Here is a 25,617-nt window from a genome sequence, read left to right as displayed (position 1 = left end):
TGAGGACGGTCACAAATTGGGTGAATATTTTGGATGACTCTTTAGTGAGGCTCAGTCTGTTTATGGCAGATGAGATTCTAACTCAGATATTTACCAAAATTTCTAATGTTTATGCTAACTAACTGTTCAGTGCTGCTGTTACTGGACCAAAACAGCAAGAAAAGTTTTGCAGGAAAAACAAATACCTTTTGTTAGGCCAACAATGATAGCTGCAAAAATTACACAAGTCTTTAGAGCACATAAACTGATCTTCAAATTTATACATCAAGAAATGGCAACAGCTCTAACAAGCCACCATTTCTACAAGATGATAATCCTGTGTGATCTATTTCATGTGTTTCCCCACTGTGCACAATGGCTTCTGTCTTATTGTTTATCTTTTTCAGGAAACATGTTTGAGAGATGACTAATGGAGTGCTAATTGTGCTCTGCAAGGCCTTACGTTTCATAATTCAAAATACACTATGGTCAAGTTGCAAACAAAAGGTGGAATGAGAGTGCAAGCTATATGTATGCTGGTACAGTTTTTAGGATATTTTCATGTTATCTGGCTACACTGAAAGATGGCGAATTCTTATTTGAAAACCTATGGATAAATACAACCCAGGTTTGGTAAAATAGTCCTTGCAGTTCTTTATTTCTGCTCTGTGCAATGCTGTGAAAGGTATGGTGTGAAGTGCCTTTGTAAACTAAAGTCTTTGAATGATAAAGAGATCCTGAAACAAAGCTCCTTCTAGAAATCCCTCCATAAGATTTCCACCATAAAAATGTGGTCACAGTGGAAGTGTTTGTCATGTGCTCGTATTTGTCAAGTGTCCATATCTGTAATGTATTATAATGAAGATTACATAGATAAAAATCACAAGCACATGCTAAAATTAGCAAACAGACCTTTCTTTTAACAGTGTATAGAATTAGTATCTCCTATAATCCTAGGAAAATCCAGGAAAGGGATGAATGTAGATGTTGAAGGAAACCCAAGGTTTCTCAGTTTCTTGGACAAGGATTTGACTACCTGGGACAGTTATCAGACTGAACTCTTTATAACTGTCTCCAAAGATGGGAATTTCAAAATGTTTCCAAGAAAAATAACACATTGTTCAACCATTCTTATAGTTACAAAGTTTTCTTAGTATCTAGCCTAGAGCTTGCCTGGAGTAAGTTAACACTATTATTTCTCATAGTAACCTCAGTGAACCTGAAAACCCACTGACCAGTGTCTCTATCAGGACTTCCACACTTTTGATTTACTGTTGTTTTTAGTACTTGGCCTTTTTTCCTCAAGTAGAACAAACTCATCTTCAAACTTCAACTTATCCTTCGAGGTTATCTTTCCTAAAATACTTCACTGGATTCTTTTCAATTTATTTGTGTTTGGGCCTGGCTGCAAAAACAGTAATTGTCTCCATTATCTCCATTACATTGCTTCAAACAACCCTCACGTGAATAGATTTCAAGTGATAATGTTTTGTTTGAAATGGCATCATGTTGTTAACTTGTACAACTCCTACTCGTTCTTCACTAATTGTTTGCTTTACGTGTATTCAGTTTCTTTCTTTTAAATATAATTCTTGCATTTGTATTTACTGAATGAATTTTTAAAAATTTACAGTCACTCAGAATTGCAATTCAGGCCTACATGCTTTAAACTCTTTCAGTTTCATATTCTTCACATATTTTCAAAGTGTCTTCTCAATACCTGATGGTCAAGCTGAATCCAGTTGACATGTTGTCCTGGTTTTGTTAGAAACAAGACCAGTTTCTCTTTTAGTGAATTTCCTTTCAGCTAAGTTCTTCTAAGTAACCGCACTTTTCTAAAGCTAGATACATGTTTTGGTAGACATAGCAATGGAATGCAAGGTCGCTGATAAAAATGTATGTTGTGTATTTGCAAGGAGGAGCGAACTGAACAGGTGACTAAAACTGACCAACTAAGTAATCCATCCCATCCACATCATTACACCATAAAAAACTGGGAGATCATGAGGGTCTCGCTCTCTCTTCGACCATGACCAGCATCTGGAGAGGACCCTGCCTGCCGGCCCTGTGATCTGAGGCTTGGTGACAAACTGAATCCAGTTCCGGTTTGCTGTAGAGTCCAACCCAGGACTTACGGGTGCCTGCTGTGCTGCTGCCAGAGGAGCGGATGCTGAACTGCCGGGAATTCCAAGATTGGGGAATTCCAAGATTGGTTTCGTGTATTTTGTATCATTGTCTTTATTTTTTTAGTAGCATTAGTAAAACATTTTTAACTTTTTCCAACTTGTAAGTCCTCTCTCTCTTTGTCTCTCTTTGCCCTCCTATTGCCTTTCCTTAGTAGGGAGTTGGGGGGCGTGGGGGAGTGGGAAAGAGGAGGGGGGTGACAAAGCATCTGCCACGGTTTATTGTCGCCTTGAATTAAACGGTGACACATGTCCTCCTAACTGATAATCAGTTACTCAGTATTTCTCTTTAAATGTTTTGAAAACATCTGTTCTCCCACTTTATAATAGATAAATCACATTTCTTTAGTTTTGTCATGAGAACATTCTGTGTGACAATGTAAAAAATTCTGCTACAGTATGATATACTATACCAAGTTTCTCTCTTCCCATGCTCTGGACTAATTACTCTTGTGAGAAGGTAACTAGTTTTCTTTTATATGATTTGTTGTGGAAACTTCCAGAGCAGCTGCTTCTTATCACCATGTTATTCTACAGATGCTCTTAGATTGATTGTTTAGTCATGAATTAAACGAAATACCTCTCGATACCAGGGTTTGGCTGTTTTGTTTCCTCAACTACAACTTCAGCAATTTTTCAGCCTTCTTGTACCTCAATTTGCCTTCATGAGCTTTTGAAGATAATCACTAAAACACAAAAGTGAACTGGCTAGTGTTTTAAAAATTTTATCAGATCTTGATGACATGAATACTCTGTTTAATTCCCTGTTTTTTGCTTTTCTGGCCTATATTCCCACCTCAATTTTTCTTATGAGTTGTTGTGTTAGGGATATGGACACAGTGATCCTCTTTTTGTGAAGGCCAAAGTAAAAAATGTATATACAACTTCAGTCATTTCTTTTTCTCCATTTTCAAAGCAAAAAGCAAGGAATAGCAAGTTTTCCTTTTCATGGAAAGTATCCAGAACCTCCTTTGACTGATCAAGTAAAAATTGTGAAACTTTCTTAATCCAAGAGCAAACACTTCATTTCCCAGCTCCTCTCAATATCAGAAAAGGAACAAGCTCCATTGTCTTTGAATGCATGGCTCCTGAATGAAAGCCTCTGTAAAAAAAAGAAAGTTAATGAAGTGTTGTGTCCTTGAAGTAATGCAAATTTGTCATTGATTTATTAAACACAACTTGCAGATAAGTACATGGCAATAAAGGAAGAAGCTATGATTTAAATTCAGTGTCTTATGACTGCCTTCATTTAACTGATGATTCGGCACTTGGAGTAACATGCAGATTCAGGCCTAAGAATAGAAGTCCTGGAACAGACTTGGTTTCCTCATGAACTTATTTATTTCTACTAAAGGAACTCAAGATGGATATTCTGGACAACTACTATCTCAGCAGAGACAGAATACGACAGACAGTACATATGGCCAAATGTGATATTTGTTAAGCTGTAGTTACACTTATTTTGGAAGAAAATTATATTTTATAGGTATCTCATTGGGATTATGTCTTCATAAAAGTGGTAAACACAAATGTCGTGGAAATTATAATACATTAAAAATGTTAAGTCCAATTTTGTGCGTATTTTGCAAGCATGCAAGTCTTAACTTGAATTAAGAAAAGGTCATCAGCCAAATCTTTCATTTCTTCTGCCTCCGAAACTTGCACTGACAGCAGTGGAAACTCTTGATTAATGAATGAAACATTATCAGATTCTTTATTTGATCCCAACAGAGCAAGTATTTGATTTTGGATTCTATTTTCTTCCCTTAACATAAAAAAAAATCTGCTTAATATGGAAATATATAGAAGTCATTAATAATCCACGAATATCTCTGAATTCACGTAAGTGTTAACTGAAGACTGGACAGGCAAATGAATAAAAGTGCTTGATTCCTACTCCAATGCTAAAATGCTGACCTCAGACTCTTTTAAAAGAAATATTGTTATTAAAAATTGTATCATCATTTTCCAAGAAATACTATAAAATAAAAAAGTGCTAAAATTAAGTAAAGGAACTAATCTGTGACATGTTCAAGGCAAAAAGCCAGATTAGAAAAGACCACATGAGCAATCTAGTTAAAAATCTTGAGTACTTGTTCCTGTCTTCATTAACTGCTCTCACAAGCAACTACCTCCCTGCCAAATATATAGGCACATGCTTCACCTTGAGCTCTAATTTGCTGGTTAAGAGCCCAAGGATTTAAACAATAAAAGAGAAATTAAGACAGAATTAAGTGTTATTAGGCCATATCTGCAACTTTAATAAATGCTTGTGTACAAACCACAACATTTAGCCTGCACTGACTTTTTAAAAATAAGTTTTATAAAATATTCTATCACATAAATTATGGCATTTGTATCTTCAGCAATGTCCTTGTCCGTGTCATTTCATTCAAAATGAAAAAATGAAAACAAAGCTCTTTTTATCGTATACTAAAATATGAGCATAAGTTTTATGAACAATCAGAACTTTAAGAATTCAGGAATATCTCAGAGCATCCATATGCTTTAAAGGTGAGTTAACATTTGCAAAATACTGATTGAAGTAATTTGTTGAAACATGGGCATATTCAGCATCTTGTAGCAATTATTTCTATATCATAAATGATAGATCTCATTAAAATTATGTATGGTAACCAATAAACCATCCTTGAAAAAGTATTGAAACTGTAAATGAATCCTGAAATATACATACAGAAGTGTTAAGTATTAGGAAATCGTGTCTAGAAAGGTAAAGAGTATGTATTACACTTTTTTTGACTTTTCATACTTACATTGTTTGGAGTTCCCTATTTCTATTTTCTCAAAACAAAATGAAAACCACAGTGAATATTTTTTGGAAAACATTTTTTATTATAAAATGTACAGTATATTGACCTTAATATTATAAAACACTGTAATGTATCAGAGTCTTGTAAAGACCAATAATTTATAAAATGAGACCATGTTCATTGTTACTCTTTCTAGTCTCATAGTCTGATTTAAAAATATATATAAAATATATAATGAATGATCTGACGGTAGCATCCTTAGTAGCTGGAAAGAGTTTGTTCATATGTTAACGTAACTAATGTCTGCATGTATTTTTATTAAAATAGATCACTCTTATCTGCTAAGTTAGTCTTTCATTTTGAAGAGCTCAGAAAAATGAACAAAAAGGTTAGTAATCATATTGTATAAGGCTACATTATGTAAAAGCACTGCAGGATGTAAAGAAAATTATGTTTCACTAAAGCACTTCTATCACTGCAGCTCATTTATTAACAGTTAATACTTCTTTGGTACTTTTAAGGTGCTTGTTAGAACAAGAAATAGCTTTGGACTATTGACAAGAATAGAGGACTTAAGGTCTCAGATGCTATTGGATAGCACGAAAAACCACACTACACTGTCTTAACAATTTAAAGACCTTTTTCAATGTGTTAGTCTCCTCAGTATCAGTATGTCCGCTGCGTCCTTTTAATGCAGAGACCTACTGCCATATTGAGTATACAAGCAATGCACTTTGCATGAAAATAGGATTAATCCTTTTTTTTTTTTTTTTTCCCCTGCCCTCAGTCTTCCTGGCTTTGTTGCATGCAGTATTTTCCTTGTTGCACTCACTTGGCAGTGACTTGATGACTAGCATCCAGCCAAAGGCATTTGTTTTAGTGTTAGAATATGTGTATGTAGGTTGTTTTCGAATCGCTGCCTAGTATATTTTTAGCAGTACATTTGTAGAAGCCTGCATCCCTTTGAGTAGACTGCTGGATGACTAGTGACCCCTGAGGGTGGAGGAATTTGTTTCCATACAGACGGGACTGAGCTCCTGTTGTCAGATATGATTTGTCTGGAAGCTCCCATGTTATTTCTGCTTTAGGAATCCCAATGGCCATGCAGTTCAGTTTTACTGAATTTCCAGGCCTGGCATAAATGACGGGTGCTGGCTCACTGGTGATCCGGGGAGGATAGGCTATCACAATGACGGGCACATTCATAACAGAAGTGCCATACTCTGTGGACACCTTGCACAAGTAAGTGCCTCTGTCAAATACAGAAGCCTCACGCACCGTCAGTGAGCCATTCTCCAGCAGGGAAAAACGACCCACAGCTTGGGGGGCATCCAGAACCATCCCGTTCGGCAGCGTCCAGGAGATCTGTGCCTGTTGGCTTGGCTGGGTGATGCAATGGAGCTGCAGAGTTTCTCCATTGATGATGCTCACCAGGTTGTTGTACTGGTTGGTGATTTCTGGCCTGATTCCTACCTTCAGGAAGACTACTCGTTCCACATAACCTCCTGGGTTTCTGGCTGTACAGCGGTAAGTCCCAGCATCCCCAGTGGAGAGGCTGCTGATGTGTAAGATCCCATCCCTCATATGGTAAAATCTGTGCAAACGACTGCCACTCAGCACTTCAGTGCCATTGGGAAGGATCCAGCTTGTGCTGGGCTTGGGGTTCCCCTGGACTGAGCAGTTCAGATTGATGCTGTGCCCAGCAAAGGCAGTGATCCTTTCACTGATAGGGTCTCTGAAGGAAGGTTTCTCCAAATGGTCTGTGATGAGGAGCTGTACAATCAGTCTCGCTTCCCCTCCTTCATTCCGTCCAATGCATATGAGCTGCACCGCATCTGTCTGCCTCACCCCTCTGATGTCCAACGTACCATTGCGATGCACAGTGATCCTGTTCCCATAGTAGGGAGCTGGCAGGATTACTCCTTCTGGAAAAGCCCATAAGACCCGTGGAGCAGGGATGCCTTCAGCTTTGCAGTCAATAAGTTTCCGGCTGCCCCTGACGGCTGTCTCCCTCACAGATGTTATTGCACTGAGATGACCATTGATTCTGGGAGGCTGAACATTAACGTGGATCCAGACAGTTTTCCGATCTTCTCCAGCGCTGTTCCGCACTACGCAAGTATAGTTACCACTGTCAGATCTTTGGGCCTTTTGGATGAGGAGAGTGCCATCCCTATATACTTGGTATTTGTCAGATAGGGCAGGAATGGGCCTGTTGGCTGGGGAGAGCCAGGTCACTTTGGGAGTGGGTTCTCCCTTGGCTTCACATGCTATGGTGGCAACATCACCATAGGGTACATTAACAATGACGTATGTTTTGTTCTTGATGGTTGCAGGTTCAGCCACTACTTTGACCCGCACTTTCATCTCATCCTTTCCAATCTGGTTCTCAGCATAGCAGGTGTAGTCCCCTTCCTCTCTCAGTCCGACATCATTGAAATACAGGGTTCCATTATTGAAGACTACATATCGCTTTGTCCGGCTGCCGCTGTCATCTGACTGCATGAAGGTATTGATCATGCTGCCATCTGGGAGACCCCAGGAGATCTCAGGATTGGGCAGACCTGTGGCTACACAGTCAACTTTCAGGTCTCCTCCATACTTGACCTTGTGGTTATTCTCGTTCTTATGTTCTATTTTTGCTGGTTTCATCATCACATTCACTTTGAGGAGCACATAGTCATCTCCTATCTTATTGCGTGCCACACATAAATAGTCTCCTGCATCTTTATCTGTAACTGAGTGGACAACCAAAGTCCCATTGCTGAATACTTTGATTCTAGTCTCCAAGCTACTGGAAGGAAAGAAAAAAAAGAACAGAACATGAGTTGCAAAATCACATTTGAAGAATTAATTGAGTGAAACCTGGGGAAACAAGAAAACAAACACACAAACAAACCCCACACCTCAACAATACTGAAAAAAAAGAGAGAAGCATTGCTATTGTTAGATAATTAGATGATCTGAGATGTCCAAGATATTCACCACCAAAAAGCAAATGGAAAAAATAATTCTGCTAATTTGTAACCAAGCAATTCTATGCCATTCAATGACTTTAATGATGTTTTTGACCATTAAACAACCATGAAACACCAAATGATTGTAATTTTGACTCTTTTGACTGCATATAACGTATTTTGTAACATTCGAATATGGGATCGCTGAATTATATGCTTCACACAAAACTATATGCGCCGTAAATATGGAGTGTGGCAATTGAGTCCTCAGCTAAAAACAAATCTAGATGAGCAACTTCTGGCAACAGGCATAACATTTTAAACCTTTAGAATAAACACAAAGAAACAAAATATCACTAAGATTTGAAATATGGAAAAAAAAAGATTTTCAATGTGCTGGAAAGCTATGATTTCTACTCCATTACGGAACTGGTGTATTGTGGTCAAAACTGATTTCCCCCAGTTTTCTCCCCAAAGATCTCCTGTATTTGAAATACAACTCTCATAAAGATCAGTATTTTGTTGCTATCACTATGAAGCATAAAATGAATTTGGTATTTTGTGCTATCTACAGGATACCTAAATATGTTTTTGTCAACATGAAAAAATTATGAGCATGGTTAGCTATTAAGAAAATTGTTGACAACTGTGCATTTTAACTTCAGTACATTTCTCATCTACCTATAGTTCTCGAAGAGTGAGCAATGAATAAAACACAGAGCAGAAATTATTTTTTCAGCAGAGTCTTAAGACAGTTATTGTAAGTTTCGAGAAGTGGTATTTTACTAAATGTTTTGAACATTGGAGAAACTGTTGTTTTAGGCATTTATATGCAACTGGGTTACACAGACCTTCTTGCAAGTTATCATTTCTTTAAATAATCATGTTAAAATGATCATGCTTACTTAAATAATTATACAATTCTTTCTTTGCCTTGCATTTAATGTGTATAATGATTTGTATAACAGATAAACAAAACTGAGTTATTTCATTTCTCCTGGGGAAAAGCAGGCACCTTTGCAAGTCTGTGCAGATTAAGCACTTCAGAACAAGCAGTACACAAGCTGTATATCTTAATTTTGCCATTGGACTTTTTACTACATTTACAAGTGGCTGTAAAAGCCAAATAGAGGCAGCTTATCCTAAACACTTGCAGCTGACTTTTCAAGATTACTACTGTTTTCAAGAAAATTATGCTAAGTTATGACTTGGCTATCTTATAATTTCAAATTCGTCCTTAAAGTTTGGTGGCCTCATTCAAATCTCACAGAAGTCAAGAATGAAATTTGTACAGATATGAATGGTCTTTTCTCTAAGTTCACCTAAACTGTAATTTAGCTGTGACACCTCAGATAGTAACTTACCTGTGCAGGGAATCGATCATCCTTTTGGAAGGCAACCTCCATAATATCCGAGGCCAGGGGTCACCAGAAGCACTACAGTCCAGATGCAGGATGCTGCCGTATGTTACATCTGTCCTCTGAGGAGAGCTCCCAGTGATCTTAGCATTAGATGCATGCTTCTTCACATGGAGTTGTATTGTTCTCCTGGCAGCTCCCACCATGTTAGCAGCAATGCACTCATAGGTCCCACTGTCCTTGGGTGAGATGTTGCGAATATAAAGAGTTCCATTGGGAAAAACAAATAGATTTCCATTGACAAACTGAGAAGGTCGGATTTGTGTGCCATCAAAGACCACCCAGCGGATGCTGGGAGAAGGTGCCGCTTTGGCAGTGCAGTGGATGTTAATGCTGCTACCAAGGGGCAAAGACACATTCTCTTGCTTATCCTGCTGGATGATGGGAGGCAAGGCTGCAATGTGCAGCCTCACTGCAATGCTGTCAGCCCCTGCAGCATTGCTTGCTATGCATTTGTAAACTCCTCGGTCTGAAAAAGTTGCTTGCTTGATAGACAAGGTTCGATTTTCATGAAGCATTATTCTGCTTTCTGTGGTGGTGACTGTCTGCAAAATCTTCCTATCTGGGAAAATCCATGAAATATGTGGACTTGGAGTCCCACTAGCCTGACATTCCATTGCTATGGTCTCTCCAAAATAGACCGTGACATCCCGATAGCGGGAAAGTAAGATTTTGGGCTGGTGGGCTACAACTGTGAGCACAATGATCATTTTATCTATGCCATGCAGGTTCTGAGCTGTGCACAAATACTGTCCACGATCCTGAAGCTGAACATTTCGGATAAGGAGGGTACCATTATTCCAGACTTCAAACCGTTGTAACCTGGTGTTGGCTGTCATTAGAGCCCCTGGGAAGGTGAGGGAAAAGGAAGAAATGGAGCGTCAAAGGGTTTAAGACATATGTCATTGCATTGGAAAAGTTTCATGTAAGATTTTAGATTTACTTAACACCTACTACAACTTCAGATGGATCATACGACATCTTTTGATGTCATGTCTTTGTTTTCTTTCCACTGCAGAACTAACCATACTAGCTTGCAAGTGTGTATGGTGCAAAAACTTTTAAGTGTTTTATGCCTTAGAATTCATATTAAATCTTTACATAATTTCTCTTTTCCTTTTTTTTTAGGGAGATGACACACAGAGCAATATTTTAGGCAGCAATGTTAACAAACCCATACACACAAGTGCTGTCATCATAAATTCTAACTGCTGCGAATAATCAGTGTTGGCTGCTATTCCCTCCTCAAAAAATAAACTCATTAAATGGTAGAGGTTTTCTTTTATTACAAGAAATACTGACAAGTTATTTTTACCTGTAATGATCAGTTGCAATTAGTCATATTTTATCAATAAAGATTAAAAGAGACAGAAATTATTCTTCAGTATTTTTGACGATTCCTGCAGTCATGTTGCAATTCTATGCAACAAATGACAGATTTTGTACCCTTAAAAAAACATGTGGAAGAAAACATTTTTCTCTGTCTTACCTGTAGAGACTTTTGTCCAAGTTATAAAAGGCTTGGGTTCCCCTACTGCATCACAAGGGATAAAAGCATCTGTTTCAGCAAGGATGGATATACTCTGAGACCCTCTTGTGATAATTTTAGGTCTTTCTCCATGCATCCTGAAATTAGTGGAAGACTGAATTACAGTCAGATTGTGTGGCATAATAGCTCCCACATAAGGCACAGATGGGCCTTTTTGATGATGATGATGGACATTTTTAAAAGGCTGAACTGTAGTGAATATCTGTGGTCTTGTGCGCTGAGAGACAAAGGCTGGAGGGGTAATCTTCGGAATTGCTGGTGGCAGTGACGTGGTGCTTGTGGTGTGTGGTTCCAGTGGAGGCACTGGAATAGCTGTAGCTTTCTGCACTGTAATCCTAGTAGGGAAGACCTGGGCAACCTTCTTCTTATTTGTGTCTTTTGGGACTAGCTGACTAGGGACCACTGGCTTAGGACGCACACTTAAGTGGGGGAATATCCGTGTTCTGTTGAAAAGGAATGGCATTCTGGAACTGGGATAATGAGGGATCCCTTGATTTGGTAGTCTTCCTGCTGTGCCTCCATTATCTGGAACATAATTATTTCCAAAAAATCTTGAATTAATATTGTATCTGTTCTGAGCCTGATTATCAAACTTGCTTCCAGTGAATGAGTTTGTTTTGTGAAATGGAGAGGCTTGTGTTGGGGTAGTTGTTTCTCTATGAGAGGCAAAAGGTTTTTTGTCCTGGATGGTATGTGCTGCATAAGCTGTTATCTCTGGTTTGTTTGTGTAGTGAAGAGGCTGGTGTGTTATAAAATAGCGAAATGAACCTTGTGTTACAATATATGGAGGCTTCACTGTGCCTCTTACTGGAACATGTTTTGGAGGCACAACTGGCAGTCTTTGCTTTAGGCTTGGTATTATTCCAGCAGGTGGATGGGGAAGGTTTGGATTTAGCACTAAACTGTTGTTTGACTTGCTACTATACAACTCTTTGAATTGCTTCTCTTTTGACTGTATGCTAATCCTGTTTTGGCTAGAGGAAGGAGTAGGGTGTACATTCTGTCTTGAGCTCACTACTGTTTTGTCATGCTCTGCTTCAACTTGTTTTGGTTCTGGGAACCTTTCCTGATTGAAGGCATTACTTTTCTCAGTGGTATAATGATGAGAAGGATGTGAAGTGCTTGAAATGGAAGAGGGAAGAGTAGCAAGTTTTATAAATGGAATAAAGGCAGTGGATGTAGTCAAAGGCTTTTCAGTTGTCTGCAAAGTGGGATAATGATGAAATACATGTGATATAGCTTCTTTTTTATCCAAGGAAGATGGCTTTGTCCCAGTCTGAGAAACAACTAGTTTCTTTGTTTCTCTAAGTAGAAAAGTCTGAGTTTCTGTTTTGCTGAAGGAGGAGGACAAAGTAATCATCTCATGATGCTGTGGTGGCTCAGCTATTTCTGATGATACTGTGGGCTTCCGTGGCTCCTTTGAAACTGAGAGGTGCTTAAAAACTTCCTCTGTGCCTACAGGAACACTTAAGTGAGTCATAGTGGGATATATTGGCTGGAATGTTCCAGTGGTTGTTTCATTAACCACAACTTCTGAGTCAAATAGGATAGGATCTTCTTGAGATTCTGGTTTTGTAGATAGTATGAAGCTGTTCATATGCTCAGGAGAAGTTGTGCTTGATTGTTCTGCCTTACTATCCATAGTTTTAGAATCTGGTTTAATGCCCTTCTCCTCAGATTTATTATCTAATAAGTGGTATGCTGGCAATTCACTTTGCTCTGGTTTCAGAGCTGCACTTGACTCTTCTGTGGGAACTGTGTCATGTACAACATATGATGATAAAACAGTGACAGGTGCAGTCACTGGAAGTGACAAGGTTTCAGGACCAGTAGAATGTGTCACATGTTTTGCTTCAGGGGGAGAAACAGTAGGCCTAAAGAAGGAAGTCGTGACCACCTCTCTGATTTTGGTAATTTTCTCTAAGACAACTGGATCGGTAACTAATGAAGGAGTGTATTCTATATACTCCTCTTCCTTAGCCTGTATTTTGATGTTGTAATTAAGATCAGGACTTTCACGAGTTGCAGAAGAAGTTTTAGTCACAGCTTCAACTTCAGGAATCCTTGGAATGATAGGCATTGCCTCTGTGGTTAAAACAACAGGAGGGAAAGGCTTCAGCCTTTGTCGAATTCTGTTTGGCCTCAATCTCCTTCTCCCATAAGGCCTTTTTCTAGCATGCTGAGTAACAAGTGAAGGCGTGGTCTTTCTATAAGGAGTTGTCGTTGTGGCCACAGTAGTCAATCTACTGATGGAAGAAGCAGTTTTTATTCCCCCGGCTGTTTTATGAAGAGCATTAGTGCTTGACAAAGTTAATCCGAGATCTGGTTTTGGAGTAGCCAGGTTTCCACGTTCTTTTCCCTGAAAACTCTCTGCATAACTGCTGGATATGCTTTCTTGAGTCACTATAGTCCTGTGGGTTTCAGGTTCTTCCTTGCCCTGAATGCTGATGGGTGTGACAGCTGGAAAACTTGTACTTAAGCCTGCCATTTCTGCCTGATCTGTGGATACTTCTTTGTGCTGATGTACAAAGTCATTGCTCTTTTCTGTAACAAATGGAGAAACGGATGAAGAAATGGTAGTTGTGCCTACAGAATCTGTTGGGATGATCTCATCCAACTGAGAAGGTGTTAAAAGCATGGCATCAGCACTCACTGGGTCCACTTTATTTAACTTCACACTTGTCTCCAAGACGCTGTGAAGATCCACAGCCTGAGATTCAGCTACGACAGTAGCATCAAGTGGTAGCTCAGCAAAAGCAGAATATTCCTCTGATGTAGAAGATATAGTTCTATCTAGATTTTCCACTGTGAACGAACTGCTCTGAATATTAGGAGAGCTCGTTACAATTTGTCCGGTTAGAGGTTCTTCAGTGACAGTATGAATATTTTCTTTGACTACAACTGAATCATCAGTCCTGAGATGAAGATGCTGCTGGCTTTGGGGTTGCACAGCTGGAGAGACAGGAGTCAAATATGGACCTGATACAGGAACTTCTACAGAGTAAATACTTGGAGGTGTTTCTAAAGCCCTGTGGTCAGAGAAGTGTTCTGCTTCTGACTCTGTTAATATGGACTGGACTGAAAATGCTTTAGTGTTGTGGGAAGCAGTGACTGACAATGGCTCAGGTGATGCATCACCCACAGGTGATGTGTCAGCAGAGGAATCTACCCCATCAGCTGCTGCCTTTGAAAGTGGAGGGCTGGCTACTGGATAAGGGACTGGAGTAGTTTTCTGCATGACTGATGGCAATGCAGTTGTTAAAGAAATGGCTGTAGCTGTTGTTGTTCTAGGAAGATTCTTCCCACGGACCTTTGCCAAAATGTCAGCCCAGTGTTGTGGGTTAATCTGCTTGTTTGCCATATTAATTCTCCTTCGAGATTCAAATACTCTCCGGCCTTCTGCAACATTGCTGTCTTGGGTTCTATCAGTACTTTTCCAAATTTTCATTTTCCTTCTGCCTTTCTTCCCCTTTTTAATTTGAGTCTCTGGCACCTGGTCACTTTTTTGTTTAAAGGATATTTCTCGGTCTTTCAGGTGGTTCTTTCTTCGTGGGAACTCATCCACCCCTCCTGCCCCTGATCCATCTCCATCATCTATGACTCGCCCTCTTGTTTTTGATGGACTTTTTGAGCCTGGGCGCTTTCTTAGTTTTATCCTTTTAAACGACCTGTCAGACACCATTTTATTTACTGTGACCCTTACAACAAGCTGATCTGAACCCTGCTGATTGACAGCCACACATCTGTAATGGCCACTATCACTGACGTGGCTTTTTGGAATAATCAAAGTACCATTGTGCAACATATATCCTTTTGAAGAGTTTGATAAATCACTAAGGAGCTGGCTGTTTGGAAGAATCCAACTCAACTGTGGCTCTGGGATGGCAACCGCATTACACGGCAAAACTATTGGATCTCCAACATTTTTTTCAACTCTCAGTACATCTGCATCAGCTACCTGAATAGCTGGAGGCTGCACTAGAAGTCTGTAGGCCATTATGTCTACATCATCTCTCACTTGGGCAATGCAATGGTACAAACCACCATCAGTGTAACTCACTGCTTTGATTGTCAGCTGGCCGCTACTGAGAATGGAAAACTTGCTATCTTTTTGATTAAATGGTGCCTGCAGTTTAGTCCCATCTGGAAAGAGCCACTGAACAGAGGGGCTCTCAGAGGCTTTCACATTGCAGCTCAGCTGACACTCTGACCCTTCTACCACACTCTGTGCCGTCCTTGTGCTCTGGTTTTGCTCTATCATTACCCAGTTTCTCTGCTGCCTGGTGTCTTTGGTACGAATTGTCTGAGAAAACACAGTAAAAAAAGAGAGCACCACTTTTTTCCCTGTACTCTGGTGCCTGTTTAATTGGATATTTATAAGAGGTTGCATCACCCAGGAAGGCTCAGCCAATATTTGAGCTTTTACACCTGTGTAGTAAAGAGCATCATAATCTGAACCTTGCCTGTACCGATAGCTTATTTTAGGGTCTTTGCTAAGCATAAGTTCCCTCTCTAATTTGACAGGGACTTCACTGTAATAAGCTATAAGCTTCCATAATTTTTCATAGTTTTCTCGATTCATTGGACATTCAAAATCCAGTGACACTGTAGCATTTATATCAATCTCCTGAGTCTGCATTTGATTCCAATGAATTTTGGTAGAGCTTGTTGGTTTTTTGATTTCACAGTTCAGGTGGACTACATTGCCGTGCTCATCAGTCATATTTAGTGTAATGTTCCATGGAGAGGACTGAAGCTCTTCCAGAGGGGTTTCATAACTGTCATCATCTTCTTCATCTTGAGTGCTGCTATTCTGCCTCAGTGAGGACTGAATGACAGGTTTCCTACAGGAAATATCTTTCAAGTTTTGAATATCTTCTTTCTGCAACAGTTTCGGGCTGTTGCACTTTGGACAGAGCTGTCCCCCTTCATAGGCTTTGTCCTTTTTGCATTTTAAAACACCTGTAAGAAAAAAAATAAACTAAAAAAGGGAAAACTAAAGATAGGTAAGCTGAAGAACTCTGTTTTAGAGTTAGAGATCTCTCATAGGTTTGAAATGGACCACATGAAGAACATATTATGGCACATGACACGTAAGTCAAGGCTTTTAAAATGGTACCTCTTTCTTTTCACAATTGAATGAGTGTCTGATTCTCAAACTGAGCCACATTTCCTCTGACTTTAATGAGAGAATTGAATTCTCCATCCTGCTGAAAATAGATTCACTGCCTCTGACTAAAATGCCTAGAGATTGAAGTGTTCAGAGCAACATTTTGTAAGTGAGAAAAAAAGCTATACTGTGTCAAAGTCTGCACCTGTTTAGTGACAGCTTACCCATTTAACTTGTGGATCTAACTTGAAGAGGATTGGGTCCTCTCAGCTTTCAAACATTACCTGAGAAATACCAGACTTCCTCAATAAATAATCTATTAAGCTTTTTATTTTTCTGTATTCATTAACAACAGTACTGGCAATACATAAAACATTTTACTGTAGCTACTAAAATCTGCTGAATAGTTCCTGCACTTACAAGCTATTTGTCTTCCCTGACCTCTGAAATAACTATAAAGTCTGTAATGATAAAATATAAACTGAAATAGAGAAAAAGGGCTAAACCAGGAAATGATCGCCTTGACTCCTCTCTTCTGACAATGCCAGAAAGACTCTTGTCTGCAAAACAACACTTATATATTTAGTACATTATTCTGCTCACTACAGTGTCAAATGTCCCCTTAAATATTTAGTTTGGAAACATGTTGTAAATAAAATGTATTCCAGTTATTCTAGGAATGTGTCATGCTGAACACTCCTGAGGAATGAGGGATCTTTTAATGAATGAACAAGATACGGGTGGGTTATATGGCAAAATGCTAGGAGAAGGGGGAAAAAGGGGCAAAATTTCATACAAGTTTTAATAAAAAAATTTGTGCTTTGACAGTCTGATAAAGCTATTTTCTTGAGAAGTTCTTGCAAATAGAATATTTACTGAACCAGTCTATCACTTGCAGATTCAAACACAATGTTTAAAAGACAAGGAAAGCATACTTCATGACAGAACTGGCCCACAATCAATTTGCCAGATCGATGACACAGCACTTTTTAAATGCTATGTGGACAGAATTCCCAAAGAAGTTAACCTTATATAACCTTATATAAAGATCAAGGTGCACCATTGAATAAAAATGGTAACATGCCAACATGGTGCAAGGAAAGAAAGTTCATCTAATATTTAGTTGTTATAACTTACAGAGCAACTTAAGTACTCTTAAGAGACATACTCATTTGGATCAAGGAGAATATGTCAAAATATTAAAGTTTGAGTCAGCTAAGTATGATATCAAAATAAAATGCCTCAGTTTGGTCAGGAACGCTTAGATTACACATTCAAGTATCACACACTCTTAAAAGTACTGTCCTACAGCTAAGTGCAAAACTGCCTTTAATTACATATTCCAAGATGACAAGATCCACCATCATCCACCACGCATGCACCAAATCATTATCTAAACCTTATGATTCCTGACTCATCTGAGACATTTTCAGTTGCAATTAGATGAAAATTCCTCTTCAATATTTAGCAGCTGCTCTGGTGCAACACCAGTCCCTTTGGTCTACTACAGTAAGCACTTAATTACATGAAGTGGGATTGGTGACCTGAGATGCCTAAATCAAAAACTCACACTCAAAAACCTGCTCATTTAGTCTATTCCTGATGTAGAGGCATCATAAAACTGGTTTTGGGGTTGTTTTGCATTTGTTTTGGGTTTGTTTTTTGTTTTTCTTCTAGTGTTTTGCCTCTGCAGATGATCAGAAGTATTCCAGACTAACGAGTGTGATACTTATTGTCACATCTCAGCCTGAACAAAGAAAGACTAGTTATTCTAGGAAAAAAAAAAAAAATGGCAGGATTGTAGGTCTTCTCTGAAAATACTTGAAATAGATTTTCTCCATTATAAAAGGAAGTTGTGGTCAATGAAGAAACACAGATAGACATGAAAGTCGCATGAATATTACAAACAACCTTAAAGTTAATAGCATCGAAGTTAAAAGACTCATCCTTTGAAACCTGATTTCCATTCCTTCCTTAGCCAAACAAGTTCAAATCCTACATTCTCATCTTCCATGAGAGCACACAGTTACTAGCTTTGTTGGTTAAGGACAATTGCCAGCCCTTAGTCAAAGGTGTACTGCAGTGCAAAGGAACACACTAAGAGGTTATAACTTATCTCCTCCTTCCATCTATAAACTTTGCTATCACTTTTTCCATCTTGAATGTAACTGTTAGTTCCTTTGTTACCAAATACAAATTTTTAGCTAGTGACAAACAACTGCTTCCTCTTTCCACTGCTCTTTAAGTATTTATTAAATATTGCATTTATTGAATGGTAACAGAAAATAATAAAGTACATAGATACCATGTAAGTAATAATACTCAGGAAATAACAAAATCATCTATATGCAGAACAGGAAAAAAAAAAAGTCTAACATTATGTGATAAAGAAGCAGCGGTATTTTTGTTTTTACCTCCAGAAATTTCATTCCATTCAAGAAGCCACTTCAAGCTGCAGTCACAAGCCCACGGATTCCCATGAAGGTAAAGATTCTCCAGCAGCGGCATGCCTTGAAACATCCCTGAAGGCAAGGTCCTAAGAGCATTTTCAGATAAGTAAAGATGTCTTACTGTTGACAGTCTGAAATAATCAAGGACCATAAACGTTGAAAAGGTATCGGGGTGAAGCTGCTGGAGCAAATTTCCTTCTAAGTGGACCAGTCTCAGAGAAGTTAATCCATTAAAAGCATTTGGATGAATGAACTCAATTCTGTTGTGGTCCATGTGCAGTCTCATTAAACTTGAAAGTCCTCGGAGAGTATGGCCAGTTATGACTTTAAGCTTATTGTAACTAATTTTGAAAACCTAAAAAAAAAAAAAAAAAAAAAAAATTAGTTTTGTTTTGTTTTTTGATCTAAATCCAAACAGAATAGCATGCAGAACTTTTTCTCCCACATTCAGATATCCTTTCTACCACTGAAAAATTATATGCTGCTCAAAGAGGAAGAATACAGCTGAATATTAGTTGGCATTATCAAGTAGGACACAGGCATAGTTAATAGATCTCAAATGTATTTGGGGGAAAATGGTATCTTAATCCTAAGAAAGGCATGACAAAACCACTTATTTTTTGTCTTCTGTTATTCATTGACATTAGAATTTATGAAATTTAGGAAGATCTGAGCATTACCTGCAGAGACACAAGATCTTTCAAAGCACCATTAGGTATGTTCTGAATGTCATTTCCATGTATCATGAGCAATTCCAGTTTTGTAAGTCCTGCAAAGGAGTTTTCGTTTATAGACTGTATACTGTTAAACCTGGAAAAAAATCACATGTGCAGTTACATTTTATGCACTGACTGTCATGGACTGCAAATGTAAAATTAGTACAACCTAACTTTCAGGAAAATTTGGAGAGATCTTAATGTATTGTCAAAGGGCCAGAAGTTACTGGAACATTTTTACAAGGCCAAGTATACTTAGTCCATGTTTATATTAAGGTTTCTTTTAACTCAATTTGTGGCACTTCAGCCATAATTCAGAAGTAAGAGCAATAAATAAGCATTTAAGTTCTAATAATTGTTAGTATGTTTTTCCATGCAGCTCAGTTTATGGAATGGTAATAAATTAATGGCCTGTAGCCAACCAATGATGCTATGGAGCCTGGCAAACTAGTAAGGCTGCAGTGTTGCCAAAACAGCATCTAATAATAAATAAATAAAGATTTGGAGACAGGACATTAAAAAAGGGATATCTTGCAAACAGCATGAGAAGCAGGAAGTCACATCTTGCTTCAGTTACTGTCACAACATGTAATTGGCTACATCAACTAATTACATAAGATCTAGGAATTGACCTTCTAGTTATTTCATTTGAGTCTTTGAGTCTAGAAACTCCTTTTAGAGAAAGAATATGGAACATCTACTTTGTGAAAACAATTCAGTTTCACTTTGGACAAATAAATCAGGTTTTATTTGCCAAAATGGAAGCTTTAAGTTTGGCACCCTAGCTCTACATTTGAGTTTTCCACATGTGGACATAAAATTAAATGTATGAGCTAATCTGGGCATGAAGTCTCTAAATTAAGCATCAACTTCTAAAGGTTTTTCCTATTTTAAACACTTTCTAGAAAAGAAGGGAAGAGACGACGAGAAATTAAAATACTTTGAATATGGAGGAAATACTTTTAGATCCTCACCATTCTATCTATCTGAAGATTCTGATTTTTCTAAAAGTTTAGGTTACTGTTTTGATACTTTTACTCCTCCTACAGACCTACTAGACTGATAGCAGTCATCTTATTAAAACTCCCTATTTTAACATCAGGCCTTCTGAGAAATATGAACTTCGCAAAATAAGAAATTTTCCTAAATTATTTCCAGGTACGAAAATAATCTTTACCTCCCAACTATATAGCATCAAAAAAGAGAAATGTGGTAAAGGCTCTTTTCCAAAATTAAAGAAATGCAACAGCAGATAGTTAAGACTGTTTTTATGGCACGACTCAAACAATGTCATTTCATAGTGGTGAATTAAAATGACAGGATAGGACTTCCATGCTAGCAGTATCAAACAATGTACTTTTTTAAAAAAAACAGCCAAAACACCTGAGTAACGTAGAAGCCTACATCCCATTTTCAAAACAAATTCAGGGATGGGATTTGTCATAGAATGTTGATGTATGGGTGAGAGGTGACTGCAAAAATGTGTGGTTTTGAACTTGTGAGAAGAGGGAGGCATTTCTGACTCAAAAGTGGCATGAAAGTATAGATTACTGTAATACAGATTCACTGACTACAAGGGCATTTTGACACTAAAATCAGGCTTTAGGTGGATAAAATGCTGGTAGATAGACATTTTAACTACAGAGAAGCAAAGAAAAAAAAAAAAGGTTCCTTCTGTCAGTGACTGTGTGATCAATCACAGCTTACAGGCCTTGGGGCAGTTCGGGTGAGTTCATACCAGGTAGTGATGCAGCTCTGATATCAAGCAGAACAGGACTGTAAGTCTTGCACTGTGCCATCTCACATATTGACCCAACACAGCACTTCTGTGATATGCAGCCTACCAGCTCTCCCTGCCTTCCCATCTCATAATCTGTCAGATAGATGTGAGTGGGCAGTACCCTGGCAGAGGAAAGTGAGTTGGTGCCTGAGCAATCTCTCCCCAAAACACTGATGTTTGCTTATATTGCACTTAAGTTCCTTAAAAATAAAACCAAAACCAAACCAAACCAAAAAACCCAAAAAACAAACAAACCAACCACCCAAAAAACCAAACCAACCAAACAAAAACATTCCAAAGGCAAGGAAATAACTTTGTTTTTACTGTATTGCTATAAGTTATGCTATATCTCATTGTTCTTCAAAATGTTACCTGGCTCCATTATAGAATTTTACTCCTACTATATTTTTTACATGAGGTGTAATATTCAACTTTTAGTAGAAATCCTATAGTAGGTTTAATCCAATATATATTTTTATACACTATAAAAGATTTCACATCCTGTTTGCCAAGAAGATCTGACACCGTGATATAAATATAGAGAGTTTCAAAAAGATGGACGCAATTTGAAATCACTACATCTCCACAATCACGAGCTATCGATTAGTCTCTTGATCTTGTCCATAGAGCAGGCGGAAGGGAACACAGAGCATTTATGAAAAGTTTACTAAAACTTGATAACTCATTAAACCATTTGTAAATTTTTGTGTAATTGTAATGAATTTCATACATGGTTTTTTAGATACCCTGTAACTGAAAATAATTAATTGATAATAACAGTAACTTTTCTTTGAAACATGAAGGCTACACTGAAACTTTCTCCATGCCTTCTCCATGCCAGTAACCGCAGTGTTTGAAATACAGCTCCTGGAAGTAACCACCCATCTCTGCAATTCTACTTAAAAAGTACACACAGAGATCCCGATACACTGCACGTGTGTGAAGCATTCCATCCAAGATTCCGCCCCAAGAACATTAAAAAAAAAAACAAAAAACAAAAAACAAACAACCCACTAACAAAAAAACAACAACTATTTACTACAAACTGCCGTACGAACCCAAAATTGATTCTTTCCACATCTTTGGAAATCCTTGCCGGCACGGCTGCCAGGGACCGAAATGTGCAGTGGACCTCGGTGGGGAGGTAGCAGGCACAGGGCGGGGGGCAGGACATGGCGCCGGGTGCCAGCCCCAGCCCCAGCATCAGCACCACGGAGAGGGCCCTGGCTGCTGCACCAGGGCCCATCCTGTCACCTCCCGTCGCCTCGCTCCTCCTGGGTCATCCCGGGAAAATGGGAAGGGGGAGAGGAGAAGGAAAAGGGGGGGGGAAGAGAAAGAGAAGAAAAGACGACTTTAAAAATCCCCATAAAAAGCTTTATATACCTCGTGATGCTCTGCAGGGTTGCGGAAGGTCTGTAGGCAATCAAGGCAAAGTTCAGTCGGAAAGAGCTTTTCTTTCTTCCACATTGTTTGCTACTCCAAAGTTAACTTTCCCCCCATAAATCACTTCTACTTTTCTACTAAATACCAATTCCACTAAAGTTACACTGTCTCCCTATGGAAATAAACTTTGCAGGTTTGGTCTATACGCCAAGGGCAGAACTAGTCTCACCTAAAAATTAGAAAACATCAAGAGAAGTATCTAGTTCAAGCAAATTGTCATGGCTCCCTCTACAGTCAATGAAAGAAGAAAAAGCTACCCATATTCATTTGAAGATGAATAATATCAGGCATCTACCTGATCGGATACCAACAAATCATCCTCCTGAGGTCCCATTGAGCTAACTCACCTAGCCTAGCTGCCTAACTTTTAGACACACCACTAACTTCCACCAGGGTAAAATTTGGCTCAATGAATCCCTTTCATAATTTCTATAAGAAATTATATCACTGAGAGAGAATGTGATGAAAGAAAGAATTGGCTGGTCATAGATTTGGACTCTGTCATCCTTTGCTATGCATTACTGTGCAACGTCAGGTGTGCTTTTACACTGTAATCTTAATGAAACAGGAGCTATGAATGATCAGAATTGATTACACTTGACAGTTCATTTAGAAGCAGAATCACAGACCTCAGAGGAAATGTGAGCAAGAAAGTTTATATTTATAATCTTGCCTTGTCTATCAACGCTCAAGTTCAGATTTTCTGAACTCTGTGTCTAAATCTGGGTAGCTACGTCTGTGGAGAGTCATTTTAAGATGTACACTGTCCTAGGACAGACAAGAATACACAACTGTTATTGACCTTGAGCAGTACTCACTTACAAAAATAAAATAATTTATGTAGGTGTCTAATTACAGATTAAGCAGCCTAACTTTGGAGAAATTAATTTGAAATATCTCTATTCTTATCCCTAACATCACAAGAATTTGAACTCTTCAGATTAAAGCCATGAAAGAATGCAGGCTAGTATTAGTATCAGAAATTTAGTATTCCTGCTCTTTTATGACTGTGTGACAAAGATGGAAAGGCACTCAGTTCTACTTGATGAGTTCCATTAGTTATTGCTTTTAGTATAAAAGTCAGATTTTCTCAGATCTGCTAGCAATGAGACACACATTATTTTTTCTAAGACTGTCATGTGCAAACCATTACAGTTCAAAGGAGAGGCTCATCGGCATGAGGAGGTTTCTCAAATATCTGTGGTCAAGTTAATGAGACATCTACCATTGTCTACAAGACAAACTACTTTTAATTTGCTTAAGAATATTCAGGTGCTGTTTCCCTTAATGTTCTCTTTAATGAAAACTCCCTTCAAGAAACACCCTACTCATTTCAATTCTTCTTAGGAGGGGGCACTGCATGTTGTTACAGGAGGCGCTCACTGAGGTTAAGAGGAAATTGCAGCGACTTGTGAGGGGCTGGGGAAGCGTGGCCCAGAAGGACTTATAGCACATTGCCTGGGTGAGAAACGACGGCCGAGAGCGGGGCCCCCAACGCCCAGGCCCACCCGGCTCTTCCAGAGGCTCGGCCGGTGAAAGCCCTCGGGGCTCGGGCGAGGCCGGACCGGCTCCGATCTCCCCGCTCCACCGCTCGGGGGCACTCTCGAGTGCCCCGCCGCGCCACCTGCCATTGGCTGCCTCCGCCGCCGCCGCGCAGCGTGTCAGCCAATGGGCAACGGCTCAGCCACGGCCCGCTGGGGCGCGGCTGCGGATGGGCGGTGGGTGCGGCGGAGGCCGGCCGGGGGGCGGGGCGTGGGGCAGGGCGTGGGCGGGGCCTTGGGCGGTGGCGCTGCCCGAGCGGCTCCTGGCGGGGACCGCGCCCACCCCGCAGGGAGTTTTGCGTGGGGAGGGAGCCGGCAGGTCTCGGCGCGGCGCTGCTCCTCCCGTCGGGCCGGGCTGTGCGCCAGCCACGGCCATGGCGGAGGGGGCTAGGGAGGAGGTGCGGTTCCCCCCACTCGTGTTTCTTTTTACCGCACCGGAGGGCAGATGCTTTCCATTAGCGAAGAATGTCCCCTTGGGGCGAGCAAAGGGAGCGGACGGGCTGAGGGCGGGCGCCGACACACGGCGACACGGCCCGCGGGGCGCCGGACCGCCGCCAGCCAGGCAGGCGCGCCGCTCCCCTCCTCCTCCCGCACAGACCCGCGAAGGTGCCCCTGCCCCAAACCACCCTCACCCCCCAGCCGGGCTCCGGCAGCCGCGACCGGCCGTGAGCGGGCTCCTTACCTGCACCCGGGCGCGAAGGTCTCAGCAGGCGCTGCCCGCTGCTCCCATGCCCCCGGGGGGCTGCGGGCGGCCGGCGGAGCGAGGCGGCGCGGCGGGCGGCCGGCGGCTACCTGGCTCCCGACCTCCCTTCCGGCACCGGCTCGCTGATGCTCATCGCAGCCCGCGGCAGCTCGCCTCGACACCTCCTTAGGACTCCCCATCGCCCGTCATCCTGCGGGATCCGCCGTTCTGGATGGGTCCCCCCTAATAAGCATAAGCGATGCGCGGCAGCCAGGCAGGACACCGTCTAGGGTGTTTTTGTTGTTTTTTGTGTTTTCCAATTACTGTTATTTTCTCGTCTTCTCTGGGTGCCCCCTGTCCACGCGGAAAATCGGGGCGCCGCAATCCCTCAGTCCCGGCGGGAGCCGAGCGCGTCGCTCCGGGTGCTGCGGGATCTCCGTGGACGAGCGGGCGGACGGACGATGCCGGCGTCTCCCCGCCGTTTGACGGGCTGCCTGGGCGCACAGTTCCTGCGGCGACAACCTACCGCCGCCTGCCGCGGCATGGAGACGAGGGGCGCGGGGTGCCGTGGCGCCGCGCTCCGCCCGCCTCCCCGCGCCGGGCGCTGTGCTGGGCGAGGGCGCGGCGGAGCGGCTCCTCTTGCGGGGTGGGCGGCCCCTCGGCGGGGGGAGCCGCGGGCGGGCCCGCGTCGGGGGGGGACGGCTGGAGTGTGGGAGGTGGGCGCCGGAGCCGTCGGGGGGGCGGCGGGAGCTGCGGCCGCAGCGGGGGAAGCCGAGCCCACGCCTGAGTCTGAGACCTGAAGCTTGGGGAAAGTTTGTTTCTCCGACCTGGGCGGATCCAGCACTCTTGAAACATTCAGAGGTGCAGCTGTCAGCGTTGTGCAGTCACATAGGCACACGTGCGGTTCAGTGTATAACCCCGAAACTGGATCAGACACTCTGGATTTCCTGTTCTTCTCATAGTGATATAGGTGTCCTGTCATAACACAAAGCGCCAGCCTCCTTAGTGCATACTGGCACAATACTGCTGCTGAGACCA

At 40.8% G+C, this 25,617-nt stretch overlaps 1 protein-coding gene across 2 annotated transcripts; it reads right to left on the bottom strand.

The window, feature by feature from the left end:
* Nucleotides 1-4,392: 4,392 nt before the first annotated feature.
* Nucleotides 4,393-25,149, bottom strand: MXRA5 (matrix remodeling associated 5). 2 transcript variants are annotated; one of them, XM_065074206.1, is made up of 7 exons: nt 24,580-25,145; nt 21,972-22,187; nt 19,098-19,227; nt 18,382-18,772; nt 10,798-15,819; nt 9,255-10,155; nt 4,393-7,727 (listed from the first exon to the last, which is right to left on the bottom strand). In XM_065074206.1, the coding sequence occupies exons 1-7, from the start codon at nt 24,777-24,779 to the stop codon at nt 5,816-5,818; spliced, it is 8,772 nt and encodes a 2,923-aa protein (XP_064930278.1). In that variant the 5' UTR covers nt 24,780-25,145; the 3' UTR covers nt 4,393-5,815. The 2 variants fall into 2 exon arrangements, with proteins under 2 accessions (XP_064930278.1, XP_064930286.1); XM_065074214.1 differs by having other exon boundaries at nt 5,571-7,724; nt 24,580-25,149.
* Between the last annotated feature and the right edge of the window lie 468 nt (nt 25,150-25,617).

Source organism: Columba livia, chromosome 1, assembly GCF_036013475.1.
Source record: "Columba livia isolate bColLiv1 breed racing homer chromosome 1, bColLiv1.pat.W.v2, whole genome shotgun sequence".
In the NCBI taxonomy this organism is placed as follows: Eukaryota; Metazoa; Chordata; class Aves; order Columbiformes; family Columbidae; genus Columba; species Columba livia.
Note: the sequence above shows the minus strand (reverse complement) of the source record. Positions and strands in the feature narration are given on the sequence as shown.